Below are 23,055 nucleotides of genomic sequence, written 5' to 3'. Positions count from 1 at the left end.
GGCATTCGGACGGCGTCGTTGCAGCTTTTTGTAGTAGCGTTGTGGTACCGACAAAATGTCGATGTGGTTGCGTTGTCGCCAGTACCTAGTTGCGATGTGGTTACGTACGAAAGAAAACGGAGGGCGCGGGCGGTGTGCGCGCACTGTCATTGCATCGACATTCGACGCAACGTTGTGGTTGCGATGTGGTCGGCATCACACAAGTATTCGACAACGACTGCAAAATGAAAGGTATGTGTGAATAGTCCAGCGGGGCTAAAATGGTCGCTTTGAAGAATCATGATATGAATCGTAATATGATTCATTTTTCTAAAATCGCAAAATGCAACTCTGCTTGCAATTCATTTCTGTATTTTTGTACTGATTTGACATTTGTCAGTTTAACAGTTTTGACAATTCATTTTCTGAATTGATTGAGAGGAATTGCTAAATGTGACCATTTTAGCCCCGCAGTTCATTTACAATACGAAATATACGCCCGACCACGTGGTGTGGTTACGGTTGTGGTACGTGTGGGTTGGTCCCTCAGAACAGGAAAATAAGTGGCCCTAAAGAATAAATATGACACTTTGACATTTTTCCATATAAAATTGGTAAAATTCTGACGATTGAAAAATCAGCCCTAAGTGAATATTTCTATGCTATAAATCTAAAAATATATTTTAACATTTAAAGAAACTTTTAGCTACATTTTTGTATCAAAATTTCGGTTACTTTACGATAAGTACCGAGCCAAAAAGTTATCACAAGCATACTTAGACTAGTTCCGAGTTCAATTTAAAACTAGAGATGATAATTTCGTGATTCTGCGTATTTTAAAACTACTATTTCCATCTACTGCTAATAGTAGATAGTATTACAATAATTTCAATTGTCTTCTTTTCTTCTCATCTTTCTAATAAAACTGCTTTTGTTTGTGATGAAACAAAGCCTATATACAGGGTGTTAATTTTTCGGTTATTTCTCATAATTTTCTTATATTTACCTTGCTGTTTTATTCCTTAGACACGAACAAGGCCTATTTAGTCGTCTTTTTAGTGAAACTGTGCTCAGTTACTAAAGTACTTTCAAGGCGAATACTACTTTCTAGGCAAAAAAATACAATATTTCACCTCGATAAAAAAAAACTCAATACCTCTTATCTACCTTCAAAACGTTTTAAATCCACATTCAACAAAAAGTAGGTCCAAATAACAATTACTTTACCTTTTCAAAAGTTTTCATTTAGTTGGTAATTAGGAACTAACATTTCACCAAAAAGTGCCAATATAAACTAGGACAACCTTGCAAATTTTTGCATTGAAAATATACGAGCCTCTTTGTGTCATAAGATTAATACTTAATTTACTACCGAATTATTGTCATAGTCAATACCTATGAACAATTTGAGCGGTGAGCCTTGTAAAATAATTGCTACATGAACGAAAAAAAAATCATTTCTTGTCTTAAAGCTGTCACTTTGACAGTTTAGTGCGGCCGACCAATTTTCCCGCCCCGCTGAGGGCTCGCCGGCAGGGAGGTGGCGAGGGACGGGTAGCCCAGGTGAGACTTGTCGCTCGGTTTCCGCTTCAGGTACTCGGATATATGCTGAACTATCAGATCAATGGCAACTGAAAATAAATTAAAAATATAGTTCACCGGTACAGTACATAATATTTGTAAAATACAAACCTGTATATTTTTTGTTTGATTCTCTAGGTCACACTCTAGGTTATATTATTATTTATCGAAAAATCTAAGTGCATGTGACTATTTTCTTCAAACAATTAAAACATAAAGGTGATTTTTTATCTCTTTCAAACATAAACAATTTTATTTTATAATTTTAAAATTTAAAACACAGGGATAGCAATTAGGCTTAGGCCAAACCTACGTGACTGCGAAGCGGGAGCGTCAAGTTGCCATTTGCCAAACATATTGTGTGTTTTGTATTGACTCTCCCGCTTCGCAGTCGCGTGGTCGCGTAGGTTTGAACAAAGCATTAATTCAACTTTATATATTATATATTATTTATTTCGTGACATCGGTACAATGATGTCACGAAATAAAGATAGGCAGGTAATAAATATTATGATAGGTAGTTTGAAGACTACGATGCCCTCGTAGTACTAATACGACTGAAATATGCACTATTAACAAAAAAATACCAAAATATTCACTAATGCCTAAAAAGTGCCTATATATGCATTTGAATATGCAAATGCATATAATCCGATGTCCAAATATGAATAACTTTTTCTTATTATTTAAACGGTAAAAGAAAATAATTATTGCTGTTTTAACTATTTAATAGACGTTTAAAATAATACAGATATATACAAAAATGTATCATGGCATTGTTTTTGTGGTGTAAAAATACATTTGGAAGAACATTTCATAAATGCAAATATTATATTATATTGATTCAAATTCGGTTTAGTGGAATGGCCTTTAGCCATATACAAGTTTTTGGTAGTTACAATACATAAATTGTAATAGACTTATAGACCAGATAACATAGAAAACTAAGCCATATATTTTTTTTACATTTGAGGTCCAATACATAATGTAGAATACATTTGCATAACGTTGTTTAGCTTTTTATAAATGGTCTGTTGAATTCGAGTATTTTTATTTATTGTTTCTCTTTAATCTATAGACAATAATGTTCAAACAATTAGAAAATTGCAAAATTTGACTTAACTATTAAAAAAATTCCAAGTCATATTTTGCACGCGCCCTACCTTTTGTACAAAACAAGTATAGCCTATTATGTAACTATCGTGTGTACTTGTCTAAATAAAGAAAATTGTTTTTATTAAAAGTGTTAAAAAAGCACATGCTGTATATTATAGTCTGTCAAAAAAGTGAAGAAATCAAAAAATGGCAACATTGTAGTTTCCTTTCAAATCAACCTTACGATATTGCCACTTTTTAATTTCTTCACTCTTTTGACAGACTATTAATCAGTATATCTGTCAATATTTCTGACTTTGAGTCAATGTCAAAATTGTACATCATTATGAACACCATCCCCGCGTTCCATTTAGCCTTAAAAACGACGAAAACGCTCAAAATTCCTACTATTTTGAGCGTGTTGATAGTTTTTAACGCTAAATGGAACGCGGGGCATATTACCATAATAAAAGAAGCAAATATATAAAAAGTAAAAATAAACAATAATAAAAAAAGCCTTGCGTTATATTACCTTACTGCTAACCTAACACAATTACTTAATATGCGCGCGGTGACATGCGAGGTAAAATAAAAGTAACAATATTATTTAAAAACCTTAAGCTAAATTCTTTAATATTTTTGGGAATTTTGACAATCAGTTAATTTGGCAACATTTCATGTAAATAAAAACAATATCAAAATGTAATGGTTTTATTACCAACTGCAAAAACGTGTATTTTTCCTCACATGTCTAACATTTTGCATTGTATCCAGTACTGGCAGTGCGCAGTAATAAAACAAAATAATAGAAAAATCCTAAGACTTAAAAATAATACAATACTTGTATAAAAATTAGGAATCATATTTGTAGGTAAGTTAATTGCTAATATACTGCATTTTTAGTTTGTGCTAGAGAAAAAACTTGTAATTGAAATATATATTTTTTTTTGTTTAGAAAGGTTTTGATTTTATTAGGTAATATAAAATCAAAATAAGTCTTTAGAAGTGGACAAATATCTATAAAAAACTAAGCACATTTACATAATATTCCTACGGAATTTTAATAAATTCACACACTTGCGGGTACCTTAACAATGTGTCAACGTTTACCGTACAACAGATGGCGCTTTTTCATAGGCGCGTTAGTAGTCCCAGTATACTGGCCAGTGTGATCTGACTGCCCGGTAGCCAATCAAATTTCGTCAAATGGCACTGGTCACTTTACGGTTGAATTTCGAAATACAACCATAACCACTAGGGTAACCCAAATACCAAAATACTAAATCCCAAAGCCGGATTTTTAATACCCTCGTAACTTTTGATGATAATAATCAGTTCTGTATAAGTTACTATTCAATGAATTCTCTTACCCTATAATACACCACTAAATCTAATAGTACACATTCACAACATGAATTACAATAGTTGTGAGGTATTGGGACAATTCGATTATAGCATAGCAAACAATTATTCAGGTGGGTTCATATTAAATAGAATCTTTTTTAATTTTTGAGTGCGAGTATGCAAGGAACAATAGGTTTCCTTCAATATTTCCTGAACCACAGACATGTTTGATTATTCAAAAAAATTCTAGAGTACAGTTCATACAGAACATTAAAAAGCTAAAAAGCTGAAAAAAAAAACACTGACAATAGGCATGATGACTATTTTTTTCTCTTATTGGTTATTGAAAGACCTTTCGAAAATAGAAACATCGGTGAAAGAATGACCCCGATAGCTTAAAAATTGACCAAGATAGTATGACAATTCAAACATTTAATAAAATAGACCTGCCCGAAACGCTACCTTAGAGTAGCTTGTAGGCATCGCGGGAGAATTTTGCGTTTATGAAAGTGGTTTCATAACAAAAGTTGCTTTAAATTACATAAGTCATCGTATGGTATACAAATATAAAGAAATTTAATTGAAAAAAAAATCGTCTTGAATGTCCAACTTTGAAGGCGCATAACAAAAAAAAAAATCCAAATGCTATCAAGCTGAAATTTTGAAAACACATTTTTTACCATAATTTCTTTATTTTATTAACAAAATTCGCTAATCTTTGACCTTGTCATCATCCCTATTATTGAGCCATAAATTAACATTAAGATTTTGAGAAATAGGCCCTTGAGCCTAATTCTCAAAATCTTAATAAGTGTCAATTTAGTTTATACTGAGCGACAAATAAAATATGTGCAGATTGAAAGGTTAAAAAAAGTAAAATAATTCACCGTTTTTACATTATTCGACACCCATATCAGATAAAAAAAACTTCAAACACTCTTCGATTTTACATCCCAATATATTTTAAACATTTTTCGCATGTGCACCGAAAATAATTGTCTTTGTTGTGTCATATTACATATTTACCAATTCCCTATGTTACACCTACATCGGTGCGATATCCGTAATGTAAAAACTTTTAAAACATAAATATAAAATATGCGAACGAAATCAATAATAAGACAATGAAACCCCCTGAATAATTAGTTACTATCGGCTGAGTGTGTCTTCGGAGCTTCCGGACATGCGTCTTCCACCGTTCTCGTCCACTTCGAGATGCGTGCCATTGCAACCGTTGACGACTGGCCTCTTCTTGTACAGGATGTCCCAAATATGGTGCACGATGAGGTCGATAGCCACTGCAACAGAACGGACTTTGACTTCTGGGGTACGCAAGGCAGGCAGCGCAAGAGCATAGCCGCTGCAAGAAGTTAGAAGTCACCGTTTGCGTCCTCATTGCAGTGGCTATGACCTTCACTTACCGATGAGTATACGTGGGGGGCGCCATGCTTCGGCACGAATGGGCCGGCTCGACCGGAGAAATACCACGTTCTCACAGAAAACCGGCGCGGAACAGCGCTAGCGCTGTGTTTCGCCGAGTGAGTGAGTTTACCGGAGGCCCAATCCCCTAACCCTATTCCCTTCCTTACCCTCCCCTATTCCCTTCCCATCCCTACCCTCCCCTATTACCCTATTCCCTCTTAAAAGGCCGGCAACGCACCTGTAGCTTTTCTGATGCTGCTAGTGTCCATGGGCGACGGAAGTTGCTTTCCATCAGGTGACCCGTTTGCCCCCTTATTTCATAATAAAAGAAAAAATAAAAAAATGTGTTCCGTAAAAACGATTTTTCACGCGCCGAAAAATAAAATACGTTCTTAAAAGCTACTGAAAATCTGTTTCCGTATTCAGAGTATGATTTTTACGTGCTAATGTTTTAAAATGCTACTAAAATCTGTATTCTAAGCGTGACAGAGACGTGTGAAAAGGAGGAATTTCGTACGCGAATATTTATATATTTCTATTATTTAGGCTTCGCACGGGTGGACATTGATTTTTAAATATATTTTTTTAATCTTTATTTCTTAGTCAATCAAAACGTAATGAATTAATGAAGCACTATAATATTATCCCATCAATGAAGCGGCACCCGGCTGTCGCATAACTATTATATTATAAATTTATTGTGTCTGCGATTCCCATGATCGAGGTAATAATAATTAATATTTACGTGGACTCTCCGGACGAGCACACCCGCGCGGCGCGCCTTGACGCCCAATTCGCAACGTGCAGCAGAAATCGTAATATTTTAATTTCGCCATAACATTAAAACCAAACGTCCAATTTTAATCATTCAAAGACCAAATATTATCTACATTAACTGTACTTAGTAATGAAATAATTTATTATGATAAGAATTAATGCCATGAGTAAAATAAAGGCATTTAAATGTAGTCCAAAAACATTTCCAGATTTTTTAATAAAAAAATGGTTATTGCGCCTCACTCAACATAGATAGGTATAGTGTGTCCCGGACTTTTTTGTAGATATTTAAAAGATCTACAATTACTTAGAACATTTTATGGTTCTATCTTTTATAGTTTAGGCAGCGTACGCGAAAAAAGTAACATTTCTGGTTGATTTTTTACACCTTGCGTCCGAAAATCCCAAATATCTTACGGAACCCTATTTTTTCCAATGTAGGATTCCAATGGTAAAAGAATGTTTCAAATCGGTCCAGTAGTTTCGGAGCCTATTCAAGACAAACAAACAATCAAATCTTTCCTCTTTATAATAGTAGTGTAGATAGTAGTGTAGACTAAAGTTTCACTGAAGAATACGACTGTACGAATGAACAATAAACAATTCATAAACAGTAAACAGTCAAGTAACTATAACATTTTACAAATCATTAGATCCAGTACTCAATAGATTCTGTCACAAAATTAATTACTATAATTACAAAATATATTTTTCTCAACTGTAATCTTGATGATTGAATTCAAATAAAATAATATGAGCATGTAATTTACACACTTATGCAAGTGTAAATCTTTTATATTATTCTCTACACACAGGACCAGGACCTATGCTTAAAATTAGACAAAAAACACAGTAAAATACTTTTACACTCACCCAAATTATCTGCTCCCCTTGGTATTATGACGTCAGCAAACTTTTTAGTCTGAAAAAAAAAGCTTTACTTAGTTCTTTAAAAAAAAAATTATGTTTGGACCATGATTGGACAAATAAAAAAACAATCTATATATTAATACGTGAGCCAAAAACTTTGTTTCCCTTTTGACGAAATATGGGTAAACATAGCTGAATGAAATTTTGCACAGTTATAGTTTATATGCTGAAGGAGTGCATCGAGCTAATATTATTTTGAAATTATGTTTTTATCATACATTTTTTTAACAAATAAAACATTACACACACTACAACACACACACACTAGGAAAAATGACAGATTTCTGAGTGACAAGCCTATACATACGAATTACACTTATTTATGGTTGAAGTCTGTTGACAAGGTGACAAATAGAAAATGGATTATAGTTTTTTTTCATTGAATCTTAGATACTTTTAGACAATGCTTATACGGCCAGTCTGAGATCAGCTGAGTCCCAGAGACAAGAGTTGAAAAAAATATGATAGTCAATATTTTTTTACAAAATATAGGTAGTAGTCCTAATGTCGTTGTAACTAAGGTCGAATTTCGACCATTGGGCGATCTCTAGTAACAATAATTTGAAAATGGAACACTACAAAGCCCTTGAAATAACTAACCGGTAAACAGAACTCCTCAAAAGCAGGCTTCACAAAGTTCATGTACTGATTAAGCACTTGTTCCAAGTCACGACCTCTCTCCATGATGTCGCGAGGCACTGTAATTAAATGTAATTATGTACTAAAGTAATTATACAAGTGGATATCCTACTAATATTATAGATTTTCAAAATTTTTCTTTTGGTATATAGGGTATCATCCTAATTTGGTCTTATATTCACAAAAGTGGTGATCTGATGAAGGATTTATAAGTAATCGAGGGAACTCCTCAAAATTTGTAAACATGTGATGACTTCGGTTTCGTGAGAAGTATTCTTAGCATATGCTACCAGCAAGTAAGATTTTGCACCGAGGTATACCTGGTATACCGTGGTTCGGAAGGTGCTGAGAGAACTCCTGATTCTTTATAGATACAAGTTTGGGAGTTTCAGCGTTGTTTTAAGAACAGAAAGCATATGCTACTATGCAAATTACATTCATCATCATCATCATCATCATCACTACCATATTATACTATGCATCGTCCCATGGTTATGACTTACGAGCGTATATAATGACCCTGTTATTGGTACTTTTCATAGTCTTTTAGATCGAGACTCGTGTTTGTCAAGCGATAATTAAAAAATCTATACCTACCTAATATTATTAACCTGAAGAGTATGTTTGCTTGAACGCGTTAATCTCAGGAACTACAGGTCCGATTTAAAAACTTATTTCAGTGTTAGATAGCTCATTTATCGAGTAAGACTATAGACTATACATTATCACGCTAAAACTAATACGACCGACGAAACTCAGGAAAATGTGGGAAAAATGTGGGAAATATTAGAAATTACGAACTACTGGAGCAATTTTTATGGCAATATTTGGCACAGATATAGAGTAGACCAAGTGAAGGGAGTAGGGACATAAGCTATTTTTTATGGGAAAATGTACGGTTTCCGTAAAATTCCTAATTTACGCGGGCGAAGCCGCGCGGGGCATCTAGTTTGAAATAAGAATACTAAGATCTCTTCTTTTTTCTTATAAAATAAGCAAATGTGAAAAAAGTTTATGGATTAGATGGATATACCTACCTGTCAAAAGTTTTTGCTCACAACATAATTCATTTATTAAATTTGAATAAAATATACAAAATAGCAAATGGTCCTTTTGTATTGTCAAAAAAAAAGTTAAAGTTAAAACGATGTATTTTAAAACCAAAAATAATTGTGTCCATTATTTGTATACACGAGCGCATGTTTACATTTTGTAGGTGAGTGTGAGAAATTAAAATTTGCAAGTATGGCTGACTTGTTTAATATTCTTTAACTGTGTTGTTGTTAATTGTTCCTTCCATGTTTATGATTGGAGTTTAGTTCCATTAAGCTATGTGAGTCGCAAGAATCAAGCTTTTATTTATACTTTGTGCAGGTATAATCAACCAGGTATTTGTGTAGGTATAACATATGTGATAATAGTACAAGTAGTATAACCAAGGAACTATCGGTTTAAACTCATACAATAATCGCTACTCTACATAACTTAGGCAAAAGGAACCCTAAAATTGGCGTCAAATTAAAAATACTTCGAAAAATCGTGGATTACCTACATCATGGAAAGATATGCATCCACCAGGAGTTTTAGCGATAGCAAACGAACTGGTGGTAGGCATCATTCTGAAAACATTTATTTTAAATTTATTCAGAAATAAAACAATTTTGATTTTGATTTTGTTCAGAACGGCCTCGCAAAGTCACAACAGTTGAAGGTAAGCATAGTTGTATTGACCAGTAAACGTGATCGACGACTCATGTTTCCAGAGATTGCGGTTTAGATCAAAGAAGTGATTTTCGTTTGAGTAATTTTACAATGAAAAACAGTGAAAAGGAGATTGAGATAAGCTGGCCTTTTTGGAAGAGTGGGAGTGAAGAAACCTCTTTAAGACGTCAAAATAACATGAAGAGGTTGCAGTGGGCTAAAGGACTTTCTGTGATTGCCAGAACGCGTCGTGGCCGTTTTCATTAGAGCCACAGCGAATTTCGCGTCGTGGCTGTTTACTGTGACCACGGCACAACAAGCTATTTTTCCACTCACTGACCGTTTTCGGTCTTTGAGCGTAACATATGTAACAAAGACTGAGACAGATATTAACGCGCAGGAACCATATTTTTTTAGAATAAAAAGTATTCTATTCCCTTTCCTGGTACTCAAAGTATCTCCGTACTAAATTTCAGCAAAATCGGTTCAGTGGTTTCTGGGTGAAGAGATAACTGACAGACAGACAGGTACACTTTCGCATTTATAATATTAATAATATTAATACGCGAGCGAAAAACTTTGTAACCCTTTTTACGAAAAATGGGGAAACGTAGGTGCATGAAATTTTGCACAGTTATAGTTTATGATATATGGTGAAGGAGTGCATCGAACTAATATTATTTTGAAATTATACTTTTATCATACATTTTTTTAACAAATAAAACATTACACATACGAAAACACACACGCATGAGAAATGACAGATTTTTGAGTGACAAGCCTATACATACGAATTATACTCTTTTATTTATGGTTGAAGTCTGTTGACAAGAAATTGACAAATTGAAAATGGATTATAGTTTTTTTTATTGAATCTAAGATACTATTAGACAATGCTTACACAGCCAGTTTGAGATCAGCTAAGTCTCAGAGACAAGAGTTGAAAAAAAAATGATAGTCAATATTTTTTACAAAATATAGGTCCTAATATTGTTGAAATTAAGGTTGAATTTCGACCATTGGGCGATCTCTAGTAATACTAAAAAAGTGAATGGATGTGGAATGGACATTGGAATGAATGGTGAATATCTAGTCCAGATCAATGGAAGTGGGTTTAAGCTTACCTCGCCTCGCTAATCTCGTATCGGAGTCAGTATCAACAAATAGCTTCATGTGGAACAAGTCTCTGACCTCGGGGAAGTAGAACACTAGGATGCCCTCTATGAGGACCACATCCGCCGGGTAGATTGTGTGCGATCGGTTGCTGTAAGATACACAAAAATTATATAAGTAACTAGCTGTCCTGGTGAACTTCGTGTCACTTTAAAAGCTTCCCTGGACTTCTACGAATATTTCAAGACTAAAATCAGTCCAATCCCTTCAGCCGTTTTCGAGTTTTAGCGCGACTAACACAATTGGAAATCCATTTTTATATATATAGATTTACATTTATAACATTGTTAATTTTATAAACTAAAAATGGAAACAATATTAATTCATCACACTTAATGGACAACCTACAACAGCAAAAAACTTTGTTAAGCTTAATTACCTATAAACATTTTAGGATAAAATAGAATTTCATCAAAATCAAAATATTTTGTTATTAATAAAATATATAATATTCATTATTCACCTTATAGAGTTTGTGATATAGTCATATTCAGGAACTTCAACCCTCTTGCCAGTGAGTATATCCTTAAGAACAGTCAATAGTTTTTTATCATCAAATGCATCGGGGTGGTCAAAATTGAACTGGCCTCGCTCAGCTCGGAGCCTCTCTGACGGTGTGAGGGTGCGGTAGAAAGAGTCCTGACTGATACACACCACTCTCCTCTCTGTGTTGTCTTTGTGCTGTTGACCTAGCTTCTCCATTATTCTTTGGCATACTGTCGACTGTAAGCATTTATTAATTTGAAGTACTTATTACTTATTATTTATGACATAAGAGAATAGAATTTGCAACATAATATTTAGTTATTTACATGAACCAAATAGGTATGTTGATTATGAAGTGAAGTGCTGGTTATTGAATAATTTACGTAGAAACTGTGGGTGTGGTTTTCGAGGCAAAGCATCAACATATTATGCAAAAATGCAATCGAGTCGCAATACTAGGATTGGTCAATTTTAGGTTATGTCAAAGCAGAAATTGTTATTTTTTACATGACAATAATGCAGGCAGAGAAAAAGCCAACGTGGATAAAGCGCAAAATCAAAAGATTATGTAACATTCTCAGGATTTGGGAAAAAATCAATAATCAACGCATTGCATGTTTTACGTACCTTACCGCTAGCTGTACCACCAGCTACGCCTATTAAAAATGGTGTTTTGGTTTCTAATCCATTTGTAGTGACATGATCCGCTGGTTTCTCAGACATTTTGTGCATAGAAATATTTCTGCGTATTTTCTTCGAAAATAAAACACCACAGTTTCGCAAAACACCACCCCGGATCATGACATTTGACAATCTGACAATTAATGACATATGACATTACTTATGACAGACTGTGTTTTTTTGGTCAAATATAAATTGGCTTTAGAATTTTTAATAGTGTGACAATAACTTGAACCCCCCCGATACTAAAAGTTAAAACCTGGCTACGAAATCAAAAAAATAGGTCAATGGTGAATAGATAAAGCTAGCAAAAGGCAACAACCGACAGGCAACAACGCGTCACCGATATTGGAACGGTTCCTTATAGCGCGTTCGGTCGGCGACGATCAAAATGGTTTGAGTAAAACCAAAATTTACGTGTTTGAGTCAAACCGTTTGACGTCCGTCTCGGGGGCCCTTTAAGGCTAATAGGCTATAGAACAATATTTGACCTTGACACTTTTTTATTAGTACCTGCATGGCAGGGGCCTGTGGTAGGAGCGGAGGGCGTTGATAGTATTCCTGTGCGTCAACTTAATGGTGTTTTTTTGTTGAGATTAAACCGACGCGTTGTTAGTATTCCTGGGCGTCAATAGACAGCGTATTTATAATATTTTTTGAGTGTATAATATGTTATGAGGTTTTTTGAACAAAATAACTTCGTTCCATTCGGGTGTCCTTTGACACCTCTCAAGTTATTATTTGGTTAGTATTAATTGTACCATCGAGGAAATTGATTCCTAGACAGTTGACAGACCAACGTCATTTGGTCGGATCATGTCATGTTATAATGTTACAGCTTGACAATTAAATGACTACTACCATGAATGTGTCAATGGGCGCTGCTGGTAAAGGAGAACTGTCAAAAATGACGTTTTTGTATGATAGGAGCGTTAGTTCCTTTTCTCGCCACGTTCATAAAAAGCCTTGTCGAACTATAAATTTATTGTGGTCTGTCTCATGTCTGGCTTGTTTGACGTAACGCGTTACGCGACCAAACTACGTAGGTCCCCTTTCTGCCTAGGAATCAACTTCTCTGATAGTATAGTCTGGCCAACGAAAGCTGAACCAAGCGAACCGCGGCAAATTTAAAAATTATTTATATGGTATCACATAATGTAGTAGGAAAAAAAGATTTAGATCATTTTCTGCTGATGCTAGATATTATATTACTCCAATGTGCAAAAAATTATGCACCTATAAAAGAAAAGTCTAACATAAATTATAGCCTATACAGACTTAGAAAATATATTGCTAACTAAGCCTAGTAGAATTGTTTCGAAACCGGTCGTGTTTTTAGCTAAAATTTGTAATAATAATAAATGAATATAGTGGAAAAAGTGCACGTAAAATAATTGTGTTTTATTTGTGTTTTTGTCTAATCGGTATTAACGAGAGAGTAGAATATTCGATGGGTAATTAGGTCACAATGGTATGGTGGAAACTTTCCTGTTTCTCATCCGAATCTTCGTGAAGATTTTCAATAAAAATACCATTTATTAAAATAAATAACATGTCTAGTATAAAAAATTAAAAGATCACAAGAGTATAAAATAATAATTATGACCAAGTATCAAGATCATGAAATCGTGCAACCGCAAACCATCGACTAGCTTTCGTTGGCCAGACTCTACATTTCTGATATCATGATTGCGTTTTACAGTTAGTGGGCCTCTAGACGATCAATTTTAATATGCAATATCACTAAACAATATTATTGAACAATTTATTTCACAATCAGATTGAAAGGCAGGCGCTTTCAATATCAACCCTAGAAGGTCATATCATATTGCACAATAAAACTAGAGGTCCACTAACGGCTACATGATCTAGCGATCTCACGAGTCACGCACGGATTTCACGTTAATTTTTAAACCCGCTCTAACACATTGGGTTAACTCACTGAGCCAGCGCATTGAGCCAACGTGTAGAGGCTTACTGGTCATAAGTTTGAGCGACATTCTGTACGCTACACGTTGGCCCAAGCCCAAATGACAATCCATTGACCTATGAAACTAATGTTGGATCTATGCGTTGGCCCATTGTGTATGTTGCTTTAGCTATTCACATCTTATCTAAAGCTAGGTTACTTTAAAGCTACAATTATGCGTTATTGTTAAAAATAAAAAGACAATAATCCAAAATAATATTAACTTAAGGCGAGGATAAACTCCAATTTGTTATTCCGTGACTCCCGGTTTACCTAGTTCCAATATAATAACGAAGTGTTAAAAAATATGAGATATAAAGCACAATATTTAAAATACCTTAAACCATAAACATTTTAATAAAACGTAATACTTTGGCTGTAATTAATTTACAAACTCACCTCCGATAAAAATCTATTTCATCGAAATATAAGTATTAACTAGGATAATTATACATTTTATTCGAATAAATTGTTAGTAAATCTATATTAAAGTCTCTTTAACCGAACAATTTTGTTTCTTAATGTTTATTTCCAAAGATATTTAAAAAAACATGAAAAATAAAGAAGATCCGCCCATATTACTACAGTTTTATGCTAAGCTAAAATGAATCCTATTGCGATGCGTATTCGCTTGGTCTTCGGTTGTGTGCAAGGTTATCGTTTTGGATTGAGATTAATCCCCGCCTTAAGTATAATATTAAGTTTATTGATGATAATAATAATAATAATAATAACAGATTAGACATAACATGGAATGCAATAGACCTTTAAGGCCCTAAACTTAGGCAATAAACATTGGTGATAAAAAATTAAAGATTCCTAATTTTCTTATCGGCTACTCTCAGAGCTGCTGCCATTTCGATCTGTCTAGCGCGGAGTCTTCCCCACACGAGGTAGTCTTGGAGGCCGATGATTTGCGCCGCCATAAGTGCGGCGCTGTCAGGGTATATGACTGTCGCACATCCAAGTCCTGATGGTACTGACAGGGATGACCAGATGTCCTAAAAAATATTTTAATTTTTTAGAAAAGCTTTTCCTGGTATAGCCTTCCAGGCATTTCGTTGCATAAGGTTGCAGTAAACCATGTCATGTTCAGTAATTGCCAGTAAATCTAAATTATTAAAAAAAATTGAAATTTTGAAAATACGTCTTGAAAATACTTATACGTGGGAGAGCCGCCATGCTTCGGCACGAATGGGCCGGCTCGACCGGAGAAATACCACGTTCTCACAGAAAACCGGCGTGAAACAGCGCTTGCGCTGTGTTTCGCCGAGTGAGTGAGTTTACCGGAGGCCCAATCCCCTACCCTATTCCCTTCCCTGTCCTCCCCTATTCCCTTCCCTCTCCTATTACCCTATTCCCTCTTAAAAGGCCGGCAACGCACTTGCACCTCTTCTGATGGTGCGAGTGTCCATGGGCGACGGATGTTGCTTTCCATCAGGTGACCCGTTTGCTCGTTTGCCCCCTTATTTCATAAATATTTTTATTGACTGAATACCTGTACAAGTTTATCAGAGGGTGGTGGGCAGTTGATGACGGGGTATGAGGTGTTGCCAGACAGTACCGGCCCGAGGCCGTTGGAGCGACCGGCCACGGCGATGAACACGAGCGCACCATGCGTGTCTTCGTACTGCTGCATGATGCGCAGTGTCTCCTCTGTTGCCTTGTGCGCTGACGTTACACGTAGGTCTACGTCCAAACCGAGCTCACGGCCGGCTAAAACATAAATAAAAAATAATATAATAATTAATTATAATTTTTTGTAAAATAAGCTAAGCACTGATTATGAAAGACAAACAGCGCAAAATTTATTTTCAGCGTAAAGTGCGAAAAATGCGTTTTGTTAATTTATACTTGTCATGACTCATGAGCACGACTTATACGTATATTTTCGTTCATATAATTAATATTACATATAATATTTTCATAGATTTTCGGAAACTCACCTTTAGCGATTTTTTGACAATGTTCCTGGTCTGCTGGCGATCCCATGAAAATTACGACTTTGTGGTGAATCGTTGGTTTCAAGTGGTCTAATTGGTCCTTTACCCACGCAAAGTTGCGCTTGACTTTATCGAGATCGGCCGATGTGACATTGGTAAGGTTTCTGTAGACCTGTATTTTTTACAATTTTAGTAATTATGGGCGTAGTTCATTATGTCAATTAAGTTTAACATGTCTGATATATAAAAGGTACGAACCTGTTTGTCTACCATCAACCTTTTGTCGCCTGATGGCCAGAGCCTCCAAGAGTCTGAGTCAATAACGTCAGCCACCAAAATGTTACCTGAAAATAGAAAAACGATTTTTATCACTTCCACGCAAATAAAAGTATACAGTTTGTTATTTCAGCGAATGTCCTATTAATTTCCTTACCATCAGCATCAACACCAAACTCAATCTTCATGTCAATTAGAGCGCAGTCGCGGAGTGCCCATGCCTTTTCCAACACTTCGAAGACCAGAATTGTTGTCTTTCTCATGAAGTCGACTTCGTCTTGACCTACAACAGTTTTAGTAATAATTTAGATCGTTGACAAAAGATAAAAAAAATATATTCGAAAACGATTTATTTATAACCTAAAGATTTTTGTTGTGTAAAATGTAAATAGTGATGATAATGACTTTTTAATTTTTTTTGCAAATTTATTTAAATCGATTCGATTTTTAAGTTCGTCCTTAAAGCGTACCAATAACGATATTGTTGAACTTGAAGTTGGCAGACACGATCTGTTCCTCAGACCACTGTGGGTCATGGTTGGCGTCATCCTTGAAGAAGGTCTCCTGCTTGGGTGGCGTGAAGCGGAATCCCTCGGGAACTCCTGGGTTACGCTTCAAGAAGGATCCAGTAGCTAGACGCCTTGTGACCCATTCAATTGGAACCATATCACATTTCTTCGAAATGAATGCGGTCGGTGAAGCGATTTTCACAAAGGCGGTTTTGATACCTGAAATTGGGATGAGATATTGGAGAGAAGAGCATTCCCATAGCTTCTAGTGCAACTTTATAAGGTAATAAGATTATGTAGAATAAGGCAACATATTTCATTTCTGATAATAATTGCACACCTTTTTATTACTTATTGTATTATTCTAAACAAAGTTTGTTGCTGGCTGATTCCGACTTTATCGCTAGTTGATTATTATTGATCGACAAAGGTCAATGCCACTTATGATCAAAATATATTTGCTATTCTGTTGATAATATCTATGATCCCATATATAGTTTATATTTCGTAATAAATATGTAAACATGATAAGACTCGTTATTTTCCTAGAGGTCAAGCGTTAATAAAACAACATCGTTCGGACTTAACTAGAGGAGAATCATTCAAAATATGATAATACAATAATAATTGAAACAATTAAAACCCGTAAACACAATAATGTAAAGTTATGTGATAAGTGATAATCAGTTATCACTTATAATAGTGCAACCAAGTTGGTTGCACTATAATCATAACCATTATAGTGCAACCAAGTACTTCACCTTATAAAAATAATTTTACGGATTTCATGATAGTTAAACGTAACGTGGGGAAACTATTTTTGTATCAAGGGACAAGGGGCCATCCATAAAGTTTGTACTATGTCATACCTAAAGGCTTCTAAAATCATGAAAATAGTGTGACGTTATTTTAGGATGATCCCTAATAGATATCTTAAATAACAAATTCAAGCTCTTTGAAGATACTCAAGTGTTTTGCAGATTTTACTGTTTTTTTATAAGTCATAAACCTTACTACTTGTACTTAAAGATATCAATAACTAAGTTAAGTTCAACAGGTTTTCTAAAAGTCCTTATGCTTATAATACTTACCAGCTGCTTTAAGGATTTCGAAGACTTTAGCGTTGGTTTGGTTAGAAATAGCCGCTTTGCCTTCCATATCGTGGGCCTTGACGCCATCGCCAGCGGTGATTCTATCTTTGTTGAGCAACAGGCAGTGTCCAGGGACATCTGGTAAGTCGAAGACTTGTTTCGTTTTGCCCTCAATGAGGAGACTGCCCAGCTTGAAACCCACAACTGAAATAGAAAAACCCTTATTACTAAGTAGAATTGTATATATAATAATACTAGCTGTTGCCCGCGACTTCGTCCGCGTGGACTTCAGTTTAAAGCGCGCGATGTCAACAAAATTGGTGTCAAAAGCTTTTATAAAAAAAACCCCGGTACCCCTTAAATCAATACAGCTGTGCAGTGTGCAAACAATAAGTACTTCATTTTTGTATGTTAAACTTTATATATTATGCCAAATTTTAAAGCTTATTTAGCCCCCCAATTACACAACTTTACCCATAAACTATTTATCATTGATAGGTTTAGCCCCAATTTCACCAACGTCTGTTAGTGTTACAGCTTGTTAAAATATCCTGTCTTCTCTTTCATTCATATGAAAAACAAAACAGCTAACGTGATACTAATTCGAGCATTAACTTTAACAGTCGTTGGTGAAATTTGGTCTTAAGGTTACGTCACTGCACAGATAAAGTACTGAGTTATTTAATACCGTAGAATAGATATAACAATCGAAAAAAATCGAGACTTAAATGTAAGATGATACCACCTCTTATAGAAAGACTTTTGAGCAAGCGTCAGCGCGATGTAGAAGACGCACGGCGCCATCTATTATGAATTTTTTTAACAAATTTACGACCCTTACTTCCCTTTTTTCCAGTAAAAAAGTAGCCTATGTCCTTTCTCAGGCTTTAGACTATCAGTATACAAAATTTCATTACAATCGGTTCGGTAGTTTTGGCGTTTGGCGTGAAAGCGAGACTGACAGACAGACAGACAGACAGAGATACTTTCGCATTCATAATATTAGTACAGATTATGTGCATACTGCACAGCTGTTTTTGGGTATTTTGATTAATTAAGGGCCGCGCTACACCGGAATGGCAGCGGCGAGGCGAGCACTTTCAGCGCTGCCATTCCGGTGTAGCGCGGCCCTAAGAGGGGTACCACTTACCAGGGTTTTAAAAAGTTTTTAAATTTGACACAAATTTTGTTGACACCGCGCGCTATAAACTAAAGTCCACGCGGACGAAGTCGCGGGCAACAGCTAGTTATGAATAAAAACAATAATATATAATAAAGTAGGTATGATTAGTTCTGTTATAATAATGAAGTAAAAATTAAAGCGCCATCTGTTTTCATATATTAAAATTAAAATGTTGATTGCATTGATATATTTTCTGGATGGAATATAGGCCAACACAACACACTCGAACTCCTTAGAAATGCAGTAGGAGTTCTATAAGATAAGATAGATTGATTATTATTATAGCAAGTGATAATATTATTAAACATAATATTCTAACGTATTAAAAACTATAAACAAAAACATAATACCTAACTAATAAGTATGATTAGTTCTATGTTCCAACGAAGTAAAAAAAAGCGCCATCTGTTGAATCGTATTAGAACTAAAATGTTCATTGCATCGCGTCGATATATTTCTGGATTTTTTATATTATTATACATAAAATATATTTAAGATTTTTGAAATTTTATTTTAATACACATCCAAGACCCAGGAACATTGAAAACTTTTTGTTCCGCCTGCGGGACTCGAACCCAGGACCCCCGGGATGAGCGCTGGCCACGCGCAATGCGAAGTAATTTTCATCGATATTTTCATGGAAATAAGATATTTTCCCACATCAAAATGTAGCCTATGTCCTTTCTCAGACTCTAGAATAACTGTGTACAAAATTTCATTGCAATCGGTTCAGTAGTTTTGGCGTGAAAGCGAGACAGACAGACAGACAGACAGACAGACAGACAGAGATACTTTCGCATTTATCATATTAAAATAATATAATAACTAATAAGTATGATTAGTTCTATGTTCCAACGAAGTAAAAAAAAGCGCCATCTGTTGAATCGTATTAGAACTAAAATGTTCATTGCATCGCGTCGATATATTTCTGGATTTTTTATAATATTATACATAAAATATATTTAAGATTTTTGAAATTTTATTTTAATACACATCCAAGACCCAGGAACATTGAAAACTTTTTGTTCCGCCTGCGGGACTCGAACCCAGGACCCCCGGGATGAGCGCTGGCCACGCGCAATGCGAAGTAATTTTCATCGATATTTTCATGGAAATAAGATATTTTCCCACATCAAAATGTAGCCTATGTCCTTTCTCAGACTCTAGAATAACTGTGTACAAAATTTCATTGCAATCGGTTCAGTAGTTTTGGCGTGAAAGCGAGACAGACAGACAGACAGACAGACAGACAGACAGACAGAGATACTTTCGCATTTATAATATTAGTATAGATATGGAGATCCACCTTGGCAAACACTGTCGGCCGTCCATTGTTGTCATCGTAGTGTATTTAAAAGCATTATTTTAAGAAAATACTAGCTGCTCCAGAATCTTCGATCCACATAATCTCTCCTTGTTTTTAACATTTAACCCATCAATCCCCAAGCGGCAGCCGGTTGACGCATAACAATAATTGAAAATCTATTGTGTCTGTGCCGTGATGTTGTGACCACAATGGTGGTGTCAATCGTCTTTATGCACAATTCTTAGACAACTGGACCAAAAAAAAGATTTTTGGCCATGCATCCTTTATAATATTATCATGATGAGCAGCTGCGTTATGGGTTAAACAATGGAAAAAGGTAGCCCAGTTTTGTAAACAAAAGTTAACACAAACCGACCAAGTGGGAGTAGGACTTGCGCAAGAAATATTCATTGTAGAGCAAAAATAGGCAAAAAATGCGTTTTCTGTATGGGAGCCTCCTTCAATATTTTTATTTTGTTTTTTATATTTGTTGATATATTGGCAATAGAAATAAATAATCTGTAAAATTTTTAGCTGTCTCGCTATAGCGGTTCTTGCATACAACCTGGAGACAGACATTCAGACAACGAAGTCTTAGAAATAGGATCGCGTTTTTCCCTTTGGGTACGAAACCCTAAAACGGGCGTACATTGAATGAATGAATGAATGAATGAATAATGATTTATTTGCAGCTATTACTTACTATTACACTAAGATACAATAAAAAATAACTTAAATTATGATAATATTAAAACAAAATAATGACAATAAAATTCCTAAACAAATCAGCCGCAAATTGGACCAAGCTCGGCAGTGTTGGCACACCGAGCAGGTATCCAACGCCGGTCTTCCGCTTGACCCATTCCGTGACCTCACAGCCGTCCGGACTTCCCAAGTCTCCATTATTTCAATAAAAAATAACAAAGAATCAGATAAACATGCAATTATCAACATTTACTATAAAATTATAACAATAATATGAAATTAACTTATTCAATTTTAATAACAATACAATAAATAAAATTCATTAAACATTGCGATATCTAGACTCTAGTCTAGAGTATCATAAAGTAGGCAAAGCTAAATATGGTGCTTACAGGTTAATCATAAACTATGCTTACAAATATAGTGCCGTTGACACAGCGAATAATTATCCAAGATCAGCGGGGCTAAAATGGTCGCTTTGAAGAATCATGATATGAATCATAATAATTCTACTCAGAAGTAAAACATTTTTTATTTTTATTTTATTTATTTTTGAACATCGCCAACACCTGCGGTGTGTTCTTCAACGTCTAGAAGAAAACGGAATAACAATCAATGATTCATTTTTCTAAAATCGCAAAATGCAACTCTGCTTGCAATTCATTTCTGTATTTTTGTACTGATTTGGCATTTGGCAGTTTGACAGTTTTGGCAATTCATTTGCTGAATTGATTGAGAGGAATTGCTAAATGTGACCATTTTAGCTGCTTGTCTTTGTCTGGCCTAAAAAAACATGAGAGACAAGGACATTAGACCGACATACATTGACATAGTATTAACCTTCGTAGATTTTGTTAAAAGTACATTTTTTCTTATTTTTTAAGAGATGATACGATATTTGAATATTAATTGTATTGTTAAAGATCACAATTTCTTACTAAAATCTTAAGAAAATAAAATAAAAATGTTTCGGGAAAACATCAAAAACAGTCAATCCAAGTAAAGTCTGTCAAGATTAAGAAAAATGTAAAAATATAAAAATATAGTTAGAGAAGTAAATAAATTACGAAATATTTTCTTTTTAATATATAAAAAAAAATATTAAAAACTAGGTCAAACATGTAAAAAACATTAATATAAAACTTGTACTTATTCTATTTGCCTCCGTCTAGTGTGGATAGTCAATTTAACAATTTATTAGAGGTACAACTTACAAGGTCGTAAACAAACATCCTCGTACGTTGTACTTTTGTAGTGCGTGTTTATATTTAGTGTCTACTGTCTAGTGTTAACCGGCAAATTTCAATACGTCCGAATTGAAATGAAAACGCAGCAAGTTCGTAACGTCATAAATGAGTCGGATTATGAAAGTGAAAACACTTACCTTCTTTAGGGAGAGCCATTTTATTTAAAATGTATTGCGGATTGCCGGTACAAGCTAGCTAGGCAATTTACGAAACAAGACTTCACAAAGTTTGTATCTTCTCGGTTATATGACCACGTGCTTTTCAACACACGCAATTGCTTGACTTTTGACAACTGTTGATAAGGTGTAGATATACAACGCTTGTGTCACATTGATAGTTACGTAAAAAAAGAGTATCTAGCTATGATTTCGTTTCGGCTTCGGCTATCTTTGACAGAAATATTCATGTTCCGCTAAACCTGGAACTGGTTGACCAATGAAATGTTAATGAAAATTGAAAACACTTTGTGAGAACTGAGAAAGACTCCTTTACAAATAATAAAACTTGAGAGGTGTTAATAGCAGGATTTTACCTTACAATAAAACGCTTATTAAACTGCTTACCTTATTCAAGGCTTAACTTTTTATTTCTGCCTGGTGTTTTTCGACGCAATGATTAAAGATGGGAAACTTCTTCGCTCCCCACCTCGTTTGGAAGCACCTGGTAATGGCGGGAGGAGCTGATTCAACCCGGATGTGACGGTACTAGGCGGTAAAATCATTAAAAGTAGACTGGAAACGGAAGTGCCTATCTCAATATTAAGCCTCGAATAACGGTCATGTTGTTTAATCATGCGATTTTCTCATAATTCACGAGCAGTTTGAAAATCACTTTTATGGGACTTCCGGCCAGATCTGGCTTGGCAGCCTCATTTATTCTTTAAGACATTATTTATTTATTTCAAAACATTTAAAAAAGAATTCATCAAGATGTCACGTGACGTAAAAAAGGGTACCCAAGAACCAACTTTGACGCCGTCTGTCAAGTACTTCCGGCCATTTTAAAATTGACAGACTTA

At 34.9% G+C, this 23,055-nt stretch overlaps 2 protein-coding genes across 3 annotated transcripts; both read right to left on the bottom strand.

The window, feature by feature from the left end:
• Window positions 1-696: 696 nt before the first annotated feature.
• On the bottom strand, window positions 697-11,955 carry LOC121729264 (uridine-cytidine kinase). Of its 2 annotated transcripts, XM_042117723.1 has the most exons (7): window positions 11,755-11,955; window positions 11,105-11,364; window positions 10,593-10,732; window positions 7,729-7,826; window positions 7,072-7,120; window positions 5,157-5,297; window positions 697-1,610 (listed from the first exon to the last, which is right to left on the bottom strand). In XM_042117723.1, exons 1-7 carry the CDS (start codon window positions 11,926-11,928, stop codon window positions 1,468-1,470), a joined length of 1,005 nt encoding a protein of 334 aa, XP_041973657.1. In that variant the 5' UTR covers window positions 11,929-11,955; the 3' UTR covers window positions 697-1,467. The 2 variants fall into 2 exon arrangements, with proteins under 2 accessions (XP_041973657.1, XP_041973656.1); XM_042117722.1 differs by lacking the exon at window positions 5,157-5,297 and having other exon boundaries at window positions 11,755-11,954.
• Window positions 11,956-14,474: 2,519 nt separating this feature from the next.
• Window positions 14,475-22,327, bottom strand: LOC121729263 (multifunctional protein ADE2). Its single transcript, XM_042117721.1, has 8 exons — window positions 22,175-22,327; window positions 17,597-17,800; window positions 16,467-16,724; window positions 16,154-16,279; window positions 15,979-16,064; window positions 15,724-15,892; window positions 15,276-15,493; window positions 14,475-14,778 (listed from the first exon to the last, which is right to left on the bottom strand). The coding sequence occupies exons 1-8, from the start codon at window positions 22,191-22,193 to the stop codon at window positions 14,587-14,589; spliced, it is 1,272 nt and encodes a 423-aa protein (XP_041973655.1). The 5' UTR covers window positions 22,194-22,327; the 3' UTR covers window positions 14,475-14,586.
• Between the last annotated feature and the right edge of the window lie 728 nt (window positions 22,328-23,055).

The sequence above is a fragment of the Aricia agestis genome, chromosome 8 (assembly GCF_905147365.1).
Source record: "Aricia agestis chromosome 8, ilAriAges1.1, whole genome shotgun sequence".
Classification (NCBI taxonomy): Eukaryota; Metazoa; Arthropoda; class Insecta; order Lepidoptera; family Lycaenidae; genus Aricia; species Aricia agestis.
This window is presented reverse-complemented; position numbering and strand designations above follow the sequence as displayed.